Source organism: Nothoprocta perdicaria, unplaced genomic scaffold (assembly GCF_003342845.1).
Source record: "Nothoprocta perdicaria isolate Ctin4 unplaced genomic scaffold, notPer1 scaffold_66, whole genome shotgun sequence".
In the NCBI taxonomy this organism is placed as follows: domain Eukaryota; kingdom Metazoa; phylum Chordata; class Aves; order Tinamiformes; family Tinamidae; genus Nothoprocta; species Nothoprocta perdicaria.
Genome location: NW_020455932.1, coordinates 2663856 through 2682347, shown reverse-complemented (window position 1 = coordinate 2682347; position 18492 = coordinate 2663856). Strand labels below are relative to the sequence as shown.

Sequence of the window (18492 nt, the reverse complement as noted above, 5' to 3'; positions counted from 1 at the left end):
GCACCCAGGAAAGGTAAACTAACAATACTCTAAAAAAGTAATGTATATATTGCAGCAAAGGTCAAAAAGGGAAAGCTAATGCAATTACTGAACCAATCAATTGTTGATTATTTTCTGGGAAGATCTATAATAAAACATCCCGTGTTTTCATTTCCATAGCATGACTATCCAACCAAAATAGTAGGATCAGCTCGCTCTCTTTCCCCTCACCTCTAATGAAATCCCTTTGCATAAACAGACTCCTGGTGTCTGAAATAAAGTTGCTCTTTTTGGCACGTTCACCAGTAAGGGACACGTAACCTGAGGAGCTTGCTGGTGAGTCTTCAAGCTAAGAAAGGCCTGACGTCTGTGCGATGTGGGAAGCGCGCGGCCCCGCTGAGCCCTGGCCGGCCGTGGCCGCGCCGTGCTGCAAGGCTCCAAAGCAGCTGTGAAAGGCCAGAGGAGGCCGTGCCAGAGCGAAAACACAAAACAAAGTCAGATGTCAGAAGCTGAGCCAGGCTTGGGAAGAATGATGGAAGTGATTCCTTTGAGGCTGTCAGTATTTTTATTGATCTGAGGCTGTTTATAGCTGTAAAACAGTTACAAATTGGAGAGGAGCTATGGCGAGCACTGAGCAGTGAAAATTGTCCAGGTACAACTTAAAAGATGTGCATCAGCATATCTAGGCTGTGACGACAGACCTCTGGACCRTGGAGGGGAGGCAGTTCATGCCCARCTTTTTCCATTCACTGTCCCACGGMCTCTTGGCCAAAGCCTTCTTGTCTTTGCTGGCAATGATGCTGATCTCACTGAGGAACCCAAGACTCGTACCCTGGCATGACACTGAGTCAGTCTACCTCGCAGGTGTGCTGAGGGCGTTGGAGAAGGGCTGTTTGAGAAGCCCCTTAGCCCAGGTTTCTTGGACACCCCTACACAAGGTAGGCTTTACTTTAGGATGGTCCATTCACACCCACCACAGGCCAGGGCAGATTCTGTAGAAGCCAAAGGGAGTTCCCTGTATACTGAATTCTGCAATTATATTTGATCACAGAAAATAGGAAGTGGGCAGGCATATAGTGTTCTGTATTTGTGGATCTGAATGCAGTTGTATGGATATGTCCATCTACATACACACTTTTTTATGAGTAAGCTTGTTCAGACACCTATATGTATGCATCTATGAGCAGACCCTGTTTACACTGCCTGGATATTATCAGCTATGCCTCACTAGCATTAGAAAAGTCAATTTATGCTGTATATTTGTCCTTTGTGACAGATATGTTATCCAAGAAGCCCTCCACCGTGATAACTCCCTCTTCTTCTTCTCAATTGCAGAAATACGTGAAGCCTTCCGGGTCCTGGACAGGGATGGGAACGGCTTTATATCCAAGCAAGAGCTGGGCATGGCAATGCGCTCCTTGGGATACATGCCAAGTGAGGTGGAGTTGGCAATTATCATGCAACGCCTTGACATGGACGGTAAGTCCTTGCAGCTGTTTTTTTTTTCTGKGTTAGAGGTGCAGGATGGTTTTCTTATGTCATTTCAACCCATGTCAGCATAGCCACGGCAAGGAAAGGGCAATGGAGAAAAGTGAAATGCAGAGAGATGGAGCAGCCCAACTTGTCATTGCAACCAGCCCACAGCAGGGCAAGGAGTCGAACTCGTGCCCGTGGCTCCTCAGCCGTGGTGGCCTGGGAGGAAGCGTCATCATATTGACACCTTTGTGGGGACACCACAGTCTTGTGGCAGCTCTGGAGAGAGCAAATTAGGAAGCTGAAGTCCTGTATTTCCTCACAGACCATGTCACGTTGTGCAGGTGTCCCCTTCTTCTACATGCCTCTTCTTTGGCTTTCCTAGGAGGAGAACAGTCCAAGGCCCGTGTGAGCCTCCGGGTCCTCCTCATATTTCTGCTGGCACTTATCCCTGGGCTCCCGGGTGCCTGTCCACCACAAAGGCAGGCCGAGGGATGTAAAAGGCTGTTGCAGTGTTTCCCTGCTCGTTCCTGGGCAGTGTCCGGCCCAGTGATGCTGAAGTGAAGGACTTAGCAGAACATGACCAGTATGCCTAACCAAGCGACGCAGGCTCTGCAGCCACGCTCAGTGGCCTTATCTGCTCCTTGCCAGTAAATGGTGCTGTGGGTGAGAGCTGTGCTGTGTTGTAATGAAACGTTGATGTTTGGAAGGAGAAGTTTTGAAGGGTGGAATAATTTTGAGCGAAGTCCCGCTGTGAGAGCTCCTCAAACGATTACTAAGAGGTAATAAAAGAAACAGAACCCACCATTAACAGGAACAGAAATGCAGCATCAGGATGCTGGAGCCAGGGGGGACTTTTTAACTGCTGCAAAGCTACAATCATAGCTGAGCCGAACGAGAGAACTGCCTTTAAAATGTCCTTGGTCAGAGATGTAAGGGAGACTTTTTGGATGCCTAAATTGTGCGAGGAAGATGCAGTGTTGATCAGACCATCTCCTTTCATTGTACAGGAGTCCATGAGAGTGTGAAAACATTGTGTAGACTTAGATGAGATAATGCAAATTCAGCGAGTCCTGAATGCAGCCCCAAGCTGAAAAGGATTGCTTTGCAACCCCATGCACTTTCCAGCACCTTTTGATGGGCAGATTGCTGGAAGCAAAGCTTGTGGGAGAAGGTAGCAATGGGGGTGAAGCTTCCTTACCTGCTCCAGGATATCCAAGTCCACATACTATCTGTGTGAACTACACAACACCACCTTATTAACCAGGCCAACCAGCATGCACAGAGTAGGAGCTTTCAGCCACCAAAGACATTTAAGAGAAGAAGAAAACAACATCATAAATCTGCAAATTTAAATTCAGATTGTGTTCCCTATGTTGTTCAGTGGCGCTTGGGGAGGATTCTCAAAATGCATCTCTTTTAAATGCGACCTGCTCACTGCTTGAGTGTGCTAAAGGCAGCAGACTCCTAAGCTTGGCTCAGAGGCTTTATTTGGTTGATAAACTAGGCAGTGATTCTGATGGGAGCAAACTTTCTTGTGTGGTTTCTACTGCTTCCATGTGTGTGCTGTGAGCACAGGTTTGCTCATAGCGCTGTCAGCAAGGCAGCCCTTCTCACCAGATGAAGCAGAGAAGAGGGTGGCAGCCTTTCTCTGGGATGCTCAGATTATCTCCTACAGCAGAGCAGAGAAGAAACATCAAAACCAGGGGTTGGAGAAGATAAGCTGTTGAAACGATCCCGTACTTAAAAGAAAAAAAAAATCCATTGGTTTTAAAAATATTTGCTCCCAAACTTACAGTTTGTACTTTGTTATGTTCTGCTGGCCTTTCCTAACAGACTAACYGATTTCTCTTCAGTTTTTGCAAAGGCCAGACTCAGCATGGTGCCAATTCCTGGGCTGTTTTACTGAAACTGTGTGCTTTTTGGGRAAAAAAAGAGTGCAGTGGCTTTGGGTTCTAGGTTTGATTCATCTCCAGCTATTGCTTGACTCTCAGCCTCACTCGAGACTTTGGCATTCTTTTATATACACTCCTAGTGTGCAGGGACCTGTAAGTGGAATGGTGGAGTCAAAAAAGTAATGAGCTACAGATGGAAGGAGTTAAATCCATGTCTGAGATGCCTCRAGAGGGTCAGTGTGCTTTCTGCAAAGATGGATGGCAATTCTTCATCTCTTCCAGGTCAACAGTTCCTACAAAGAGCCCTAAAGATGTGGTCCAGTTGTTTTGTTTTTCGTTTGTTCTGCTGATGTCTAAGCTGTCCATTGTCAGTGCTTTGTGCAAAAACTTTTGAAAGTAGACAAAAGTCAGTGTTACGTGAATGTCAAATGGACCGTCTATTACAAAAAAAAAAAAAAAAAAAAAAAAAAAAAACCACAGCAAAAAAACTAGCATATTGGGGAATTTCTTAAGCATAGAGAGAACAGGGGGGCTATTATGGGAAATATCTACCTAGGCTGCAAACTGAATTAATGCTATATGGATTATGGCTCGTCTATTAAAAAAAAAAAAAAAAAAACCACAGCAAAAAAACTAGCATATTGGGGAATTTCTTAAGCATAGAGAGAACAGGGGGGCTATTATGGGAAATATCTACCTAGGCTGCAAACTGAATTAATGCTATATGGATTATGGCTCTTTTATTTGTTTTTTTTTTTCTCCAATGAATTGTCTTTATTTTTTTCTGCAGCATAGCTTGAAATATGCAGTAAGAACCATCAGTTGCTTCCTCCATTCTCTCCCATTGCAAGTGAGCAACGTTTGGCAGCATGGCCCAAATCCGGCCACCTCCGTGGGATATGAATCGGGCGCTGGGGTCCCTGATACGTCCTTTCCCTCACACTCTTATATCCCTCCCAAGGGTGGAGGGACTTTGCAGGGGAGCGGGCCCAGCTTTGGCACCGTGTCTGGTGGGTGGGAGGCTCCGTGAGATGCCACGTGCACACAGGAGTGCCCTGCGGGAAGGAGAGGCTGCGGAGGAGGCAGCAATCCCCCTGGGCATCCCGAGGCACGAGGCAAGTTACCATGTGGCCACGGGTACCGCAGCCAGACGTGCATCTCGCCACACGAGGCTGCTGCCAGGGTTTGCTAATAACGAGGTAGTACAACTGGCAGCGCTCTGTGTTTCATCGGGAGCAGCACTAATGCAGACATGAGGTTTTCATCAGAAACGACCTTGGAAGCACGTTCGCGTTGCAGGGTGGCAGAGTGGCTGCGTCTGCCTSGGCTCGTTTAAGTGGCAAGCTTCTAATGAGGAACAACCAGGGCTGACCTGAGGTTCGTTTTCATTGTGAACCCTCTTTTCTGCAGGGACGGGGTCAAGCTGAGGAGTGCCTGCTTGTTCCAAGAGGGAAGATGGCTTTGCTAGGTTGGACAAAACTTTTTTCCAGAGGAACATATGCATTGTATGCTGGACTGGTTTTGTGAAGGTGGATAAGCTAACATGACAAGAGTATTTCACACCTGTGTGTCACCCTCTGTTACAAAGCATCTCGTAAAACTCAGTAAATAATTCAGGGATGAAGTCCATCACCACCTAAGAGAAAGTTTTTTCTGGGGCTGCAACTGTCTACTAATACACAGTAAACTCTCAAATTGGAGCAGAAATAAAAGTGCATTTCATAATCCAGTGCATTTGAAGGCAGAATTGAGGTGGTTAAAAAAGGCCGCTCAAGCACCAGTGAAAATGACAATTACTAAGCTTGGATTTTGCCCAGGAACTCTTCGCAGATGTCATATAGCTTTTAGTGCCCCCGTGGCTTCTGAGTGCTACCATAAACTTTCCTTTACAGATAATCTGTCAGCAGCCAACTGTCCCCACTGCTGAACAAGGGCACAATTTTATTACTGGCTTGATGGGAAGAACATCACCTTAAGAGCTCTCCTTCAGTCAGTTGGTCTCCATAGAGTTTTCTTATTTTATGTTCTGACCAAGCCTGATCCATCTTTCCTCATCAGAGCTAATGCTGCTCTTGGTGCAGAGGTGTTTGTAGCAAAGAACACGTCAGCATGTCAAAAGTGTCCTGACAGCAGCTGTAGTCAGAATAATCAAAAGGGAGGTTTTTTCAGTTATCTGATTACCTTCCTTTAAGTTGTCTGTGGGTCTTGAATCATTCAGTTTGGTCACCAGTTAAATCTTCTGTGTGTGTGTGTGTGTGTGTGCATACATTTTATTTTATTGAGATTGATAACATCCCTAGTATGCTCACCAGTTTCTGCACAGGGATTTTGGGAATATAACATTTTTCCCTTTCCTTTTTTTTTTTACTTCCTAGTTTTCTTTGCACGGGGAACTAGTGGAATTATCCTCTRTTTCCCTAGGCAGATTTTAAGAAGTCCAGCAAAACCCAAAGGAGATTTCTTATAAGCCTTACAGGTTGAATTAAACATGGGTGCAGGGGGTGGAGATCTGCTGTGCCTATAATTCCACCCACAGTGACGGCGTTGGAGATGACTGTGCTCAGTGAATCCTGTAGTAAGAAACACCAGAGCAGCTTCCTGATGATCACCAGAGACTACTGCTGAATGTTTCTAAGMCAATGTGGGCACAATTGCCCATTGGGTTGATTTCTTTGTATTTGTATCTGCGGGCAATGTGAGGACTTGGGAGCAGGAGGTGCCCCATGGGGCAGAAGATGCTCTGTCCTTGCTCAGTGAGGGTGGATGAGTGGTGGTTCTTGGATTGTCTTGGAAGGTAAACTTTACCCAGGTGAAGAGAAACACAGCTGCTGCAGAGAGAACAGTTTTAGTCATCATAAAAAGACTGAATTAGGGAGAAAAAAAAAAAAAGACTATACCTGGAATATTTCAAGGTCTCTAAGAAAAGCTTATAAATCATCAGAGATGTATCATTTTATGAACTACTGGAAGATGGCACAGTATTGCTGTGCTTGGGGAAATAAAAGCGAGAGAAGGAGTTCTTGTGAGCAGAAATACCCCTCTCTGAAAAGCAGTGATATTGTGGTCACTCAGAGCATTCGCATGAGGTCAGATTTTGCTTGTGCCTTTACCTGTGGAGAGATGTGGTGTACACACCCCAGACCATAGCCAGCAGAAGGTTATTCAGAGTGGACGGGGATATGTCAAGGATATATTGAATATATGACCTTGCCATATAGGAGTATGTCAGTTCCTATTGGTCCAGAAATAGAAGCAAAATTTTACCCTGGTTTATCCCTTTGTGTCCACTTCATTCTTAGACATAATGAACATAAAATTAAGTAGTGCCTGCTTGTGGACATTGCAGAATAAGGGTGATGTATGCATTTTCATCTGCAATCTGGAAAATGGCCTGAAATGTTCTGGTGGTGTGTGGAGAGCAATGTATTTTGCATATTTATGTGCTGGGAAAGAAATTATTTGTAAATTCTTCCAATTGGCAGTAATTCTAATAAAACTGCAATGAAACGGCATATTAAATGTGTTATCTTACCTATGAAGCCTGCTCTGTAAGTAGACTTCAGCAGTAAAATAGATGAATGTGTGACTTAAGTGTCAAACTGTTTCATTGCAACACAAGACACTTTTATCTGAGGAATAAAATAAGCACTCAGTGCACTAATTAGAGGAGCAGCTGGTTTTCAGTACTCTAGAAAAATAACTTCGGGCTAGCACAGGAGGAAAAAAAAAAGATTCGGTGTGTCAGATTATTATAGTACAAATAGGAGTACTTTGATTAAGCAAAAGATGAGCAGGCTTCCATCATAAATACAAATGAGGTCCCTGTTACTTTTTATCACATTATGTGACACATCAGTGTTAAGAGAGAACATGAAGCGCATCCTGTGACATCTTGCTGAGTAATAAAAACCAGGAGAAAGAAACTTCAAATTAAAATTCTAAATATTCCTTGGCTGATTTTTAATATATGGTTTCTGGGGGAATTTAGTGGGAAATGATAAGGAAAAGGGGAAAACCATCAAACTGTGCCTGGTAGTGCAGGCAAAATACAATCTGAAGATATGCAGTTCTCCCAGGACAGGGCAATTCTAATTTTCAACCATTGGACAGCCCCATTGCTGGCATGAAAAGACTGCATTTCTATTGCTCGCTCCTGCCTTGCTCACAAAAGTTGTGCTGCTCAGATGCTACCCTCACTGCATCTTAATGCAGCAAGACCCTTTCCTGCGTGCACACGCTCGCACCGCTTCTGCCTTGGTGTCCTTYGGGAAGGGAATAGCCACAGTGGCATAACTGCATGTCATCAAGGGGTGGGGTCAGTATAGCTGGTGACCTAAAAGTAATTTTTCCTAGCTGTTGTATTGCTGTTGGATCTGGTTTTCTTTATAGGCATTGCTTTGATTTGGTGGCACTTGGCTTTCCTCATGCAGGGAAAGCAAAAGCGAGAGTGGATATTGCATGAAGTCCACTGTGTGGAGCTTGTTGGGAAGGATGAGAAGCATAGAAAGACCTGCAGTATTGGGATATCTAGAGAGAAAGTAAATAGCTCCTCTAGAAATTCAGTGCTGAACTTCCCTATGACCTGAGGAAGGGGAGCTGATTCGCTCTTAGACACTTGTGTAGCTGAATGTTCGATTCTTTCCATATCAGCTGGCAAAATCCTGGGCAGAACAACTGTGACATTGACAAGCTTGTAAGCTAAAAACATTTTTATAGCTTTCTCTCTTCTTCTTGTGCTTTTGTTTGTTTGTTTGTTTGTTTGTTTTTCCCATTCTAACTGCCGTGGGTAGTTCATTTTGACTCAACATTTCATCATGAAAGCATGGAAAATAGCCCAGACTGGTGGTGATGCACCAGAAACCATTCCTCTCTCAAAATGCAGAGTTAATAAGAAAAGAATGGCCAGGTTGTTGCAGATTTGGGGCTTGCTCTCTTCAATTCAACGATCTCTGATTTTTAGATATCAGCAACATTTTAGTGTGATTTAGTTCTATAGAGTGTTGCTGAGCTGGGAAACTTGGTCATTGGGCAATGCCAGGCTAGGAGAGCATTTGGCAAAAGACTTGTCTTGGTTTATAAAGGCCGCTTGCATCGTGTCTGTTCTGATTTGTAGAAGGGAGATAATCATATTGCATGTTCTCACTGGAAAGAACGAAGAGGAGTTTTTGTTGCTGATGAAGCAAGTTGGATTTGCAGATCAGTACCAGAAAGAAGTTCATAAGTGAGATCAAATTCCATACTTGATGTGGCGCCGAGATAGCGTGACTGTGAGCATGTGTTGAATAGTCGACCTAATGGGAAACATGGAGCTGCCTTTCCCTCCCTAAGTCCTGTCTCGTGCTCGCACAGSGGCAGAGCCCTCTGCAGAACACAGCGTGTGGTCATTGATCTGCCTTATATGCCTTATAATTTGATTTCACTGTTGTTCTTTTGCTCCTTTAAATGCTGTATTCCTGCTAGTACAATTTCGATTTCATAGGATGTATGTGCTGCGTTTTTYCCGCGTTTTACCCAGCTACTAACTTGCTCATTGCCTCCGAGTTCAGCAGAGCTGCCTGATCACTGCCATGATGCCCACAGAGCTTCCCTGCTCTTCTCGGGGCCTGGTGAGAAAAGGTAATTAGAGCCCTATCTGCACTTTAGATGTGATTTCGTTTCTGCCCATCGCTCGGCAAAGGGGTTGACCGGTTACGCCTTGCAGGAGCAGCTGCAGTTTTGCAAAAGCCGCCCTGCGAGCCCTCTCGCTTTTGCTTGCCCTGGTGCTTTCGTGCTGGGGAGGGCGTCCCCAGGGGCCATGGGCACAAGGCTGATGTCAAGGCATGCGTGGCAGCCCCTGCAGCACTGTCGCCCACAAGGGATGTTAATCCCAGCATCCCAGGGGTGCAGGGGGTGCATGGTGCTGACGTGCTCCCTGGCGGATGTCCGATGGCTTTTCCTGCAATCTAGGGGACAGTTTGGGCTGCACTTCTGTCTTCACACCAAGCACTGAAAACACCCTACTTGTTTCAATCCTTGCTCAATCACCCCAGCAAACGTGCTGGAGCACCTCTGATCCTGTGGTTGCACCGAGTGCTAAGTGGACTTTTATCGACAAAACTCCATTTATTGTCTTGGAGAATACGCAGCTGTGTACAGCAGGGCATGTCAGAGCTGGTGTTGCAAACCTAGAGCCCATCATGCTCCTCTTCAGTCACTGTCTTGCAGGTCACCTCCTAGACAGGTTCCCCTTGGGCAAACACGAGTCATTCACAGATTTGTGTCATGGGAAAGCAAACAAGCCCTTTGCAGCAGTTTCCTTTGCAAGACAAGCGAACAGGTTGCTCAGATTGAATAACTGTCAAGGTCTTTTTCTTAGTGCTGGGACAGATGCACCCCCTGACCCTGCTCTTTGGGCTCCATTTGATCCTCTCAGACCCCGTGGAAATCTCCTCCTCCAGGAACTTGCATCTGTACAGTTTGCTCATCTTTGCCCTGGAGCTCCCCTTGAACCAAAGCAGCCAGGTCTGCAAAGCTTCCCTTGAAACCAAGGGACTTGGAGTTGACCTTCGGGTATAGAGTGGGCTTCAGTGGAGATATTTCACCCCCTTCTTCAGCCCTGGCTCATTTGTTCCTTAAAAAAAGCTGTACACACTAAAGCTTCTTATGCTGAAGTGATGGTGATGTGTGGCAGCACAGGTGGATGGTAAGAGTGTTTAGTACTGCCCCCAAGGAGTAAGAAGAAATGATGTTTTTACATGTTTTCCCTGTTGTCAAATATACTCTGCAGACAGGTCTGTTGGAAAAATTACTGAAGGGAATGTGAACAGGGATTCTTGGGAAATAAGAAATACTCTTTGTCACATTTCTCCATCCTGGAGACTTACTGCACCTCCTGTGCCCATGCATAATGGTGCAGGACCACAGGGGAGGTCTAGAAACCTCCTTTTCTGTAACATTTGGGCAGGTGCCACTCCGTGAAATTATGGAGAGAGTCTTTGGGTCCAGCTGGGGGAAAGGGCAGAGCACTGAGCAGACTTGAAAACCGCTGAAACCAAAATACTTGTCTGGGAAATATCCTGTGTCTGGAGCTCTTCTGTGCACCTCCTCTGCATCATTTCAAGCCATAGCAGCAACAGCCCTCACAAAACTGTGTTATTATATTATCGTTGCACAGGTTTCTTTATGGGTGCAAACAATGACACAGAGTAGGACAGCGAGTGGCTGCAGCCAGCTATTAAGAGAATAAAAATAAACAGGAGTTGGTGTGCGCCTGGGACCCAGGCTGCAAACGACTATCTCATTAACTTTAAATATATCACCTAGCTGCTCTCTGGAGGTCAAACTCCAGAAGAAAAAAAAAAAAAAGAGGAAAAGAAAAAAGTGAATACTTAKCAGTCTACACACAGCAGATTCTCATCTCTATTTAAATGTGTGCCTCATATTAGTGCCTTGACAAGAAACTTTTAAGGAGGAGAAAGGATGCTGAGGCCAGCCTGGGAAAAGACTTATTTAGGAAGCAGTCAAGCCAGATTATGCAGGGCCCTGGTTTAATGCACAGGGCTCCGAAAACCAAGTGCAAGTCTCTGTCCTGCCCTTGGATCTTGGTTTGCCATGCAATGCAATCCATGGACTTTTTTTTTTTTTTTTTCCCTCCTCTCTCTCTCTTTTCCTCCCTCTGACGTCTTTCTTTAGCTCACTGAATATTTAAATTCATCCTCTGAGGGCGCAGCTCCAGAGGAGGCTCTTGGAAAGACAGCAGGCAACTGAGAGCTGGGGGTCAGGGCTCTCCCCTGGGGATGGGGGTGAGACAGGTTCAAGCTCCAGCKCCAGCGAGCGTTTAATTACTGCTTCAAAGCAGCGCCGCTCTGACAGGAGAAAGTGCCTGAGCTCTGGCGTGGGCCATTCCTACCTGGGATGTGGGAGATTTCAGCCCACTGCCAGCTCGACCCTGTTCCCCCTCTCCTCTCCCACCTTCCCCGGCGTGACCTCCCACAGGCTCTGCTAGTCGAGTGCTCTCCTTGTCCAGCACTTCCAGTCTGGACACGCTATTTCTGACCGTAGATCTGTTAGGACTGTGCTCAGTTGGGATCAGGCCAAGAGGATGACGTGGTGTAAGAAGACAGATGGAGGGCGTCACACAGTGACACCCTCCTTGGGCGCCCTGGCAAGGTGGCTGCTGTGCTCTGCCTTCCCCAAGTGGTTGCTCTATCCTACTAAATGGCCTCCAGCCAATGCAACATTCCCTTTTCCCGTYCTGTAAAGAARAGGGGAGGATGAGGAAAGACAAAATCTTTGGGATGGAGATAAGAATACACTGAGAACATCAGCTTAGAGAGATGGCTGTGTTTTTCTGTATTCAACTCTGCAGTACCAGCAAGAGGAAATAACACCTTGAAATCACTCTGGTCTGAGGCTCTGAAAGCATCTTGGCAATGTGAATAGATTTGCATTGAGTGCAAGTGATTTAGGAGAGTAAATCCCCTTTCAAAAGCGGTGGAGGCTCCTAGGAGTCTTCAGCTCCCCAGATATATTCATCTAACCCTATGTTTACTCCTTGGGAGCTCAGTGTTTGGAGGCGTCTCTGAGCATTGAGGCATTAGTGTTTTCTCCTTTATCACATCGCATTATTTTGAATAACTAATGGCTATTCAAAGATCCCTTTCTGGGGCAGCGAGGTCTAAAGTAACCCTCCTTAGGCTACAATGTCTCGGAAAGCTGGAATTGATCTTGGTTTCCTGATTTTGTGCTGCTTTTAGCTACCCCTCCACTATGTTCTGCAAACTTGGCAAAAGGTGAGCGTTGGACATGCAACAGGCCACATCTAACAGAAGAATCCAAGTCCAGCCTTGAGAACCCATGGAAGGCCACCATGGAAGGAGTAGAAGGTCCCAAGAGACCCGTTCCTGATCTTGGATATCTCTAGGCCTTCCCAATCCGCAGCAGAGAAATTAGCCAGGTTCATGCAAATGCTCCCAAGGCTGCTGACAGTGAACCAAGCTGCTATTCCTTTTTATCATCACACTTGCCTGCTCTTTGTCCGAGTCAAGACAGTGCCTTGCAGGGAATAAACCTTTGTGAATGTCTGGAAACACTTAGCATAGAGCAGATGCTAACAGACTAATAATGATAAGCAGATCTAATTCATCTCTGATGTAACTCTGTGGCCAGCGATGTTCTGAGTCATCCTTTGAGTTATGCAAGATTTTAGCCACACAACTGCTMACCCCCTTCTTACATTTTGACATAATGCAGGGATTAAGAGGAAATATTATTGGGGAGACAAATTCTAGAGCTACTCTATAAGTAAATAAACAAATAATTAGGGTAGATTAACAATAGCATGAATAACAATAAGATGAGCTTGATTTTTCTTTGCAGGACAATGGGCTACAATCCCTCATTCAAGTGGTTGCTGCTGACAGTGGGACTTGGGTGGGACGYGGGAAGCTCTGCATGGCCAATGAGGTCTCCTAGTCCTCTCTGATTTGTAAAGAAGTTATACTAATGCGTGACTGCCTTAATCAATGTGGTCCTTATGCCCAGCACAGCATAGATTTCTAGACCTATTCTGCATTTATAACCTGTGAGAGGAGAATACCTGCTGAGCCCCACTTACTCCAAACCGCAGCTTTTCATCTTCTTGCACCCCATCCTTACTGTTCACTTTATTTTAGATCACTTCCCAGGTTCTGTTACCCATGGTTGGCAGGTTGTATTCTGTGACTGTGATGAGATCTTTCTAATGTTATTAATGTTAAAATTGTGGGAAGGGAAGGATGGTGGTGGCTGTGGACAGCAGACACATTATAAATTGGCCTGAGATGCATCTGAGGGATTTGGACCCTTCGGCTGCTACTGGAGAAGTGTTGCTGAGGATTTACTGCAGTGATTCATGAAAGGGGAGCACTGTGCAGACAGGACAAGTGCCACAGAGGGGGATCTCCTTCCCCTTCTTTCCAGCCATTAAAACTGTCTAAAAGTTAATTTCTGAATAAGCTGACATTGCTTATTCTGAATATAAACTRCTGTCTCCCAAGGAGAACATCTATGGGAATGGCAAGAAAGAGCATGCATGGTCTTTGATTTGCCCCCATGGCAGACCGTGGAGCGGGTGCTGCARATCCTGGGCATTTTGGGGTATGCCATAGACTCTGGAAAGCAACCAGTGTTGCAGTGGGTACATCCAGGGTCCATCTGCTGGGGTTTTTTTGCAGTGTTTCTCTCCTGGCTGTTGGATATTTTAGAAGAATTTTTTAGCCAAAGTTGTAAGTTCTCACTCTGTCTCTTGATATTCTCATGCTGCAGTCTCCTGAGATCCTGGTGACAAGAAGTTTTGTTTTCTGAAGCTGAAAATGAATGCTGAAGGGATAYTCCTACCAACAAAATGCTTGTGGGTCTAGCTGCTTTGCTAGTTTGCAGTTTTAATTGAAAAAAAAAAACACTCAGTAAGAGGATAATGCATTTGTAATGGCATCTTTCTTTGGAGGTTATGGAAAATGCTATAATTAAGCTGATAATTAAGTCCTGTGAAGTTTGTTATGATCGCTGGCAAAGGCGTAGGGAAGTCATCAGAAAGGGGTTGCCTAAAGTCTTGTTCTGAGTCAGAAGCAGAACCCAAGAGTCCTGGCATCTGCTTCCTCCCGAGCCATGTGTAAGATCCTTCCCCCTTCTTCGTGCACGAAATGACGTGGTAGAAAATTCAAATTGAATAACTTAATATTTAGGGGTCAGACATGGGTAGACCAATTATATGCACAGGCAGGTACTAGAATCTCTTTAAAATGCAAATTGTTTTCTTGCTAATCTGGCTAATTTCTTGAGCGCAGTCTGCATCGCAGTGTATGTTTTTGTTCCTGCTTCTCCTTTGGAGTAGTGTGCTGCAATGTAAATCRTGCTGTGAATTCACTGTCACCTTGCATTACCTTCCCCAACGTGATCCAACGCGCTGTGACTGATACAACCCGACTTGATGTTATCCACTGATGTCTCCCATGGGAGCAACGGAAAGAGCACATTTTCCTGCGGCCTATGAATGTTTTAAAGAATGGCTTTCGGAGTGACRGGGTCCCCACTCTTTTTCTTTTTCCGCTTAATGAGCTGTCCCTGCCCTGAGTTCCTTCCTGCCCCATGCTGAGCCCTGCAAACCTTCTTGCACCCTGTCTGCTGTGCTGCACTAAAGCCGCTTGCAGGATCAAAGCTCTTATCAATCCCTCCTGGGTTTCTCTTCAGAGCTCCATTCACTGTCTCTCCTCCAGGATATTCAGTCTTGCCTTCATGAAATTATGGGCTAAGCCCTTCAATGTGTAGAGATGCTCATTCTGGAAAAGGAGCCGCTTTAAAGTCTGCTTATTTAACATTGTGTTTCGGTGCAGATAAGGCCGCAGAGAGATTCCAATCAGTGGTGTGTGCGCGCAGATCAAGAATATGAAATATAACAAAAAGAACAAATGCGGGCAGCACACAGCACGAACARTAAAGTCATCACACGGGGCCACTGCCATCAACAGTGGCAATGGAATGGTGACCATTGCACTGAGCTGCTTCAGCCAAGTGGTTTTAGACCCTCCTTATACCGCCAGATTAGTAACAGCAGCTGCATGGAAAGGTGGATGCAGTGATTTCAGGTTGGATTTAAAGCAAAAATCCACACAGTCTTATGGTTGTGGCTTCTGTTTCCAGACTTGAAGATGGGCTAATATATTCATTTGTGTCAACTGGTCTAAAAACAGACTTTTTTTTTCCTTTTTTTTCTTCCAATGAAACCTGGTCTCTCTTAGACTAGCAGGAATGGGATGGAGCGAAAGAGACAGCTCCCTGAGATGGGAGACTTGGCTGGGGAAAGAGAGAAATGGTTCTGTTCGGTGGGTTTTGCATCTGGAAAAGATAAGCCCTGCTCTGGGGTAATGTGGGAAGGAATGAGCCTGGCCGGGGTTTTTCCCTTGCTGCAGTGGTGGGATGGGATGGGGAGGTGAAGTGTAAGGGAATATGTGTCCAGACAGAAGAAAGGAGAGGCATCTAAGCATTGAACCACGCTGTTGAGAGGGGCAGGTATTTTTATGATCCTTTAACAGACATGAATTTCCTTCTCGTTTGGTGATTTTCATTAAGCATCCCTGAAGTTCTCCAAGGGAAGAGCTATATTTGATAAAATGCTTGGATATACTTCAAACAGCCACATGCCTCATTTACAAAACTTACAATATACTGCAGGGGCTTGGGACTGCGTAGGCTTAGTTCATTAATGGCAAGAGCAGCCTCCTCTTCCTGCTAATGGCACCGAAGCGGTGTCTACACTGTCTGCTCGGCATGCTGAGCACACAGGCCTTTTAAGAGACAGATGCTGATGGAAAGCTGAAATGAAATGCCTTGTGGATTCGTAATAGTCTGGCTCTTCCTCCTCCGTGTGCTCCTGCCTCTGGAGGATGGAGTTGGCCCTGTAAAAGCTGTGCAGAGACCGCACTGTTCAGTGTCTGGTTCAGCAAAGAAGAACCCTGGCAGCGCTCCTGGCTGCTGTCCTCTTGCTGAAACTGGTTGTCTTCTTGAATAGCGATTTGCCTGTAAACATTCTGGGATTCAGAAATGGCCTGTTCATCACTAGCTGGTCCTAATTTGGGATGTTATGTTGGTCTTTCATTGGGATGATGATGAATGTTGAGTCTTTATGTACCATGAAGTTGATGTAGGAGGTACATACATATTGAGCACATGGGTTCTCAACACGTATCAGGTCCAGACTCACATAGCAGACCCGGGCACTAAGTCGTACTTTAATGAAAACATTGATCTTTCTCTTTCATTTCAGGGGATGGCCAGGTTGATTTTGATGAATTTATGACCATTCTGGGACCTAAGCTGGTGTCATCAGAAGGCAGAGATGGCTTTCTGGGAAATACAATAGACAGCATATTTTGGCAGGTAAGTAGTAATCTGTTAAATGCAACACTAGCCAAGGAGTATCAATGGCTTCCAAATTCGAAGTGATTTGTTGGGAAGCATGATGTGTTTTTCTGAACAGGCATGCCAGGGTAAGGGCTGTTGAGCTGCCTTGTGATGTGCACTGCATAACTTGGTGCCACGGTGCTGGAGTGATCTCCTCTCACCGAGGAGGAAGAGAAAGAGCATGCGTGATAGCGGCTGCGGCTGAACTGTGGTAGAATGCAGCAAAGCACTGAGTTATTTTTGCAACACATTTGGGGACATTTAGGAATTCATTTTTGGAAGAGAAAAAACATTAGATTAATTATTTTTTGATTTAGAAACCTTGAACCTGCCCGGCTGCTCACAGAAAGGCACTGCTGTTCATCATCTGCTTGGCTGTGGCTAATGGTGCACCCAGCAGACCGAGTGTGTGCTGTGCAGGTCATTGTTTCTCAATGTTTCTGTGGTTAATTCAGGTCCAGGGCAAGGACAGCTGTGTGCAGGGTCCATACCAGTTGTACCCGTGTTGTTGTGTCATTCTGGTCCTACCTGCTTCAGGCATGGGATGGAAGGCAGATTTTGCACTGCATAGCTGCCTTGTGCTGTGAATTCAGTCAGGGTTAGACCTTCCTGGGAAAACAGGGACAATCCAGGCCATTGTGGGAGGGATTACAAATCTCCCAAACATCGTGTGGCACGTTGCCTGCCAATGGATTAGGTGTGTATTTTCCTGGGAGATTACTGCTTGTTTTGTTGATCGCTCAGCAATCTTTGCTTGCTGATGAACCTGGGCTACTACTGTGCATTGAGTCAAACCTGGAAGCATTTCTGTCTTCTGCTACTATCCTTTGGCACTACTCAGGCTGAACTGTGTGGAGTTTGGTAATAGTCTTTTACAGTCCTTTAAAACTTGTTCTTGGCCTCCTGGCAGATGATACAGACAGTCTTGGAAACGCTGGTCTGGATTCCAGCATTCAGTTGTCAAAGCAAGCGCTTGGCATTGGCAAGGCGCAGTGGTTTATAGTGTATCTGGAGGGGAGGCAGTGGTTGAACTCACGCTATGCCTGGTAGGACTGTAGCGATCATTAATGTTTTTATTGCCTCCCTTTGGTCCCATGAGCCTCCTCACCACGCGTGACTAATGGGCAGGGGAGGAAATGCTAGCTCGTCTCATGAAACAGTCTGTGTCTTCAAGAGCCTCATGGCAAGACTCACTTCACAGGAGCCACTCAAGGAGCACGTGTGCCCATGGAAAAATGATATTCCTGACCTGAGCTCTTGGATGGGGAAGCAGAGAGGACTGGAGCCCTCCCTAAAATTCAGCTCAGAGGTTAACCCATTTAAATGTCTACAGTGAGTTCACTCAGAGGTTTGAGAGGAAGGAAACAGGAGTATGATCTGGTTTTACARCAGAGAGACTCCTTGGTTAGGGTTTGGCTTTACTTTTTCTGCCCAGAACCCTTGGTTCCCTACCATGTGTGCGTTCATATCCATTTTTTTGCACAGGTCAGTGGCGGGTTGAATAAGAAGAGTGTCAAGAACTCACATAATCAGCAGTTAGCACTGCCTCTGTATGCAGTACACTCCTGGATTTCAAAGCACTTTGCAGGAGAGTCCAAATCCAAGCTGCTGTTTTAGACATGGGGAGAACATGAGGTCTGGAAAGGGAATGGCTTATTTCAAGATTGCAATGCAAAACTTGGTAAACTAGGGTAAGCCTGGGAAGGGAAGGTGTCTTCTGTGCCTCAGCCAGGATTCTACATGGACCTGCATGGCACAGGGACGGGTGTCACAGTCCATTAGCCCATTGGCTGGGTGTCCCTGATTTACCAATATTTGTCCTCTGCTACAGCACTGGCTGTGGTCCAGCATTAAGAGGKACTCATGGGATATTACAGCAGATTTGATGCTTACTTGTTGCTTGGTTTCCAAAAGGAAAGGAACTCGATCTTCAGGAATAGCTGGCTGAACTTTGGGGAACCTCTCCCCAAAGCTGCATGCAGCAAAAGACATCTTGAAGAGGCTCTTGTGTTGGGCACACGGGGASAAAATAGATGTTGGCACCCAGAAATTGTGTTCCTCTCTTCCAGCCAAACAGCTTTTCCCCAGCTGTCCTGATTTTGGCTTCTGGGCTATTTTTGCTGAGGGTCCAGCTTCTTCTGCTGTGGCACTTTAGTGCAGACTCTCTTCCAAGCGTGCTTTAATAGTGCGTTAAATAATGCAATGACAGAGTTAAATAATAAACAGC

The 18492-nt window shown here is 45.7% G+C and overlaps 1 protein-coding gene across 1 annotated transcript in view; it reads left to right on the top strand.

Annotated features, from left to right (window-relative positions):
* Positions 1 to 18492, top strand: part of CALN1 (calneuron 1) — a 105440-nt gene that overhangs the window by 35419 nt on the left and 51529 nt on the right. The window contains exons 2-3 of the mRNA XM_026050187.1: positions 1315 to 1458; positions 16129 to 16241. Of these exons, the coding sequence (XP_025905972.1) occupies positions 1315 to 1458; positions 16129 to 16241 (257 nt within the window). The remainder of the gene's footprint in view (positions 1 to 1314; positions 1459 to 16128; positions 16242 to 18492) is intronic.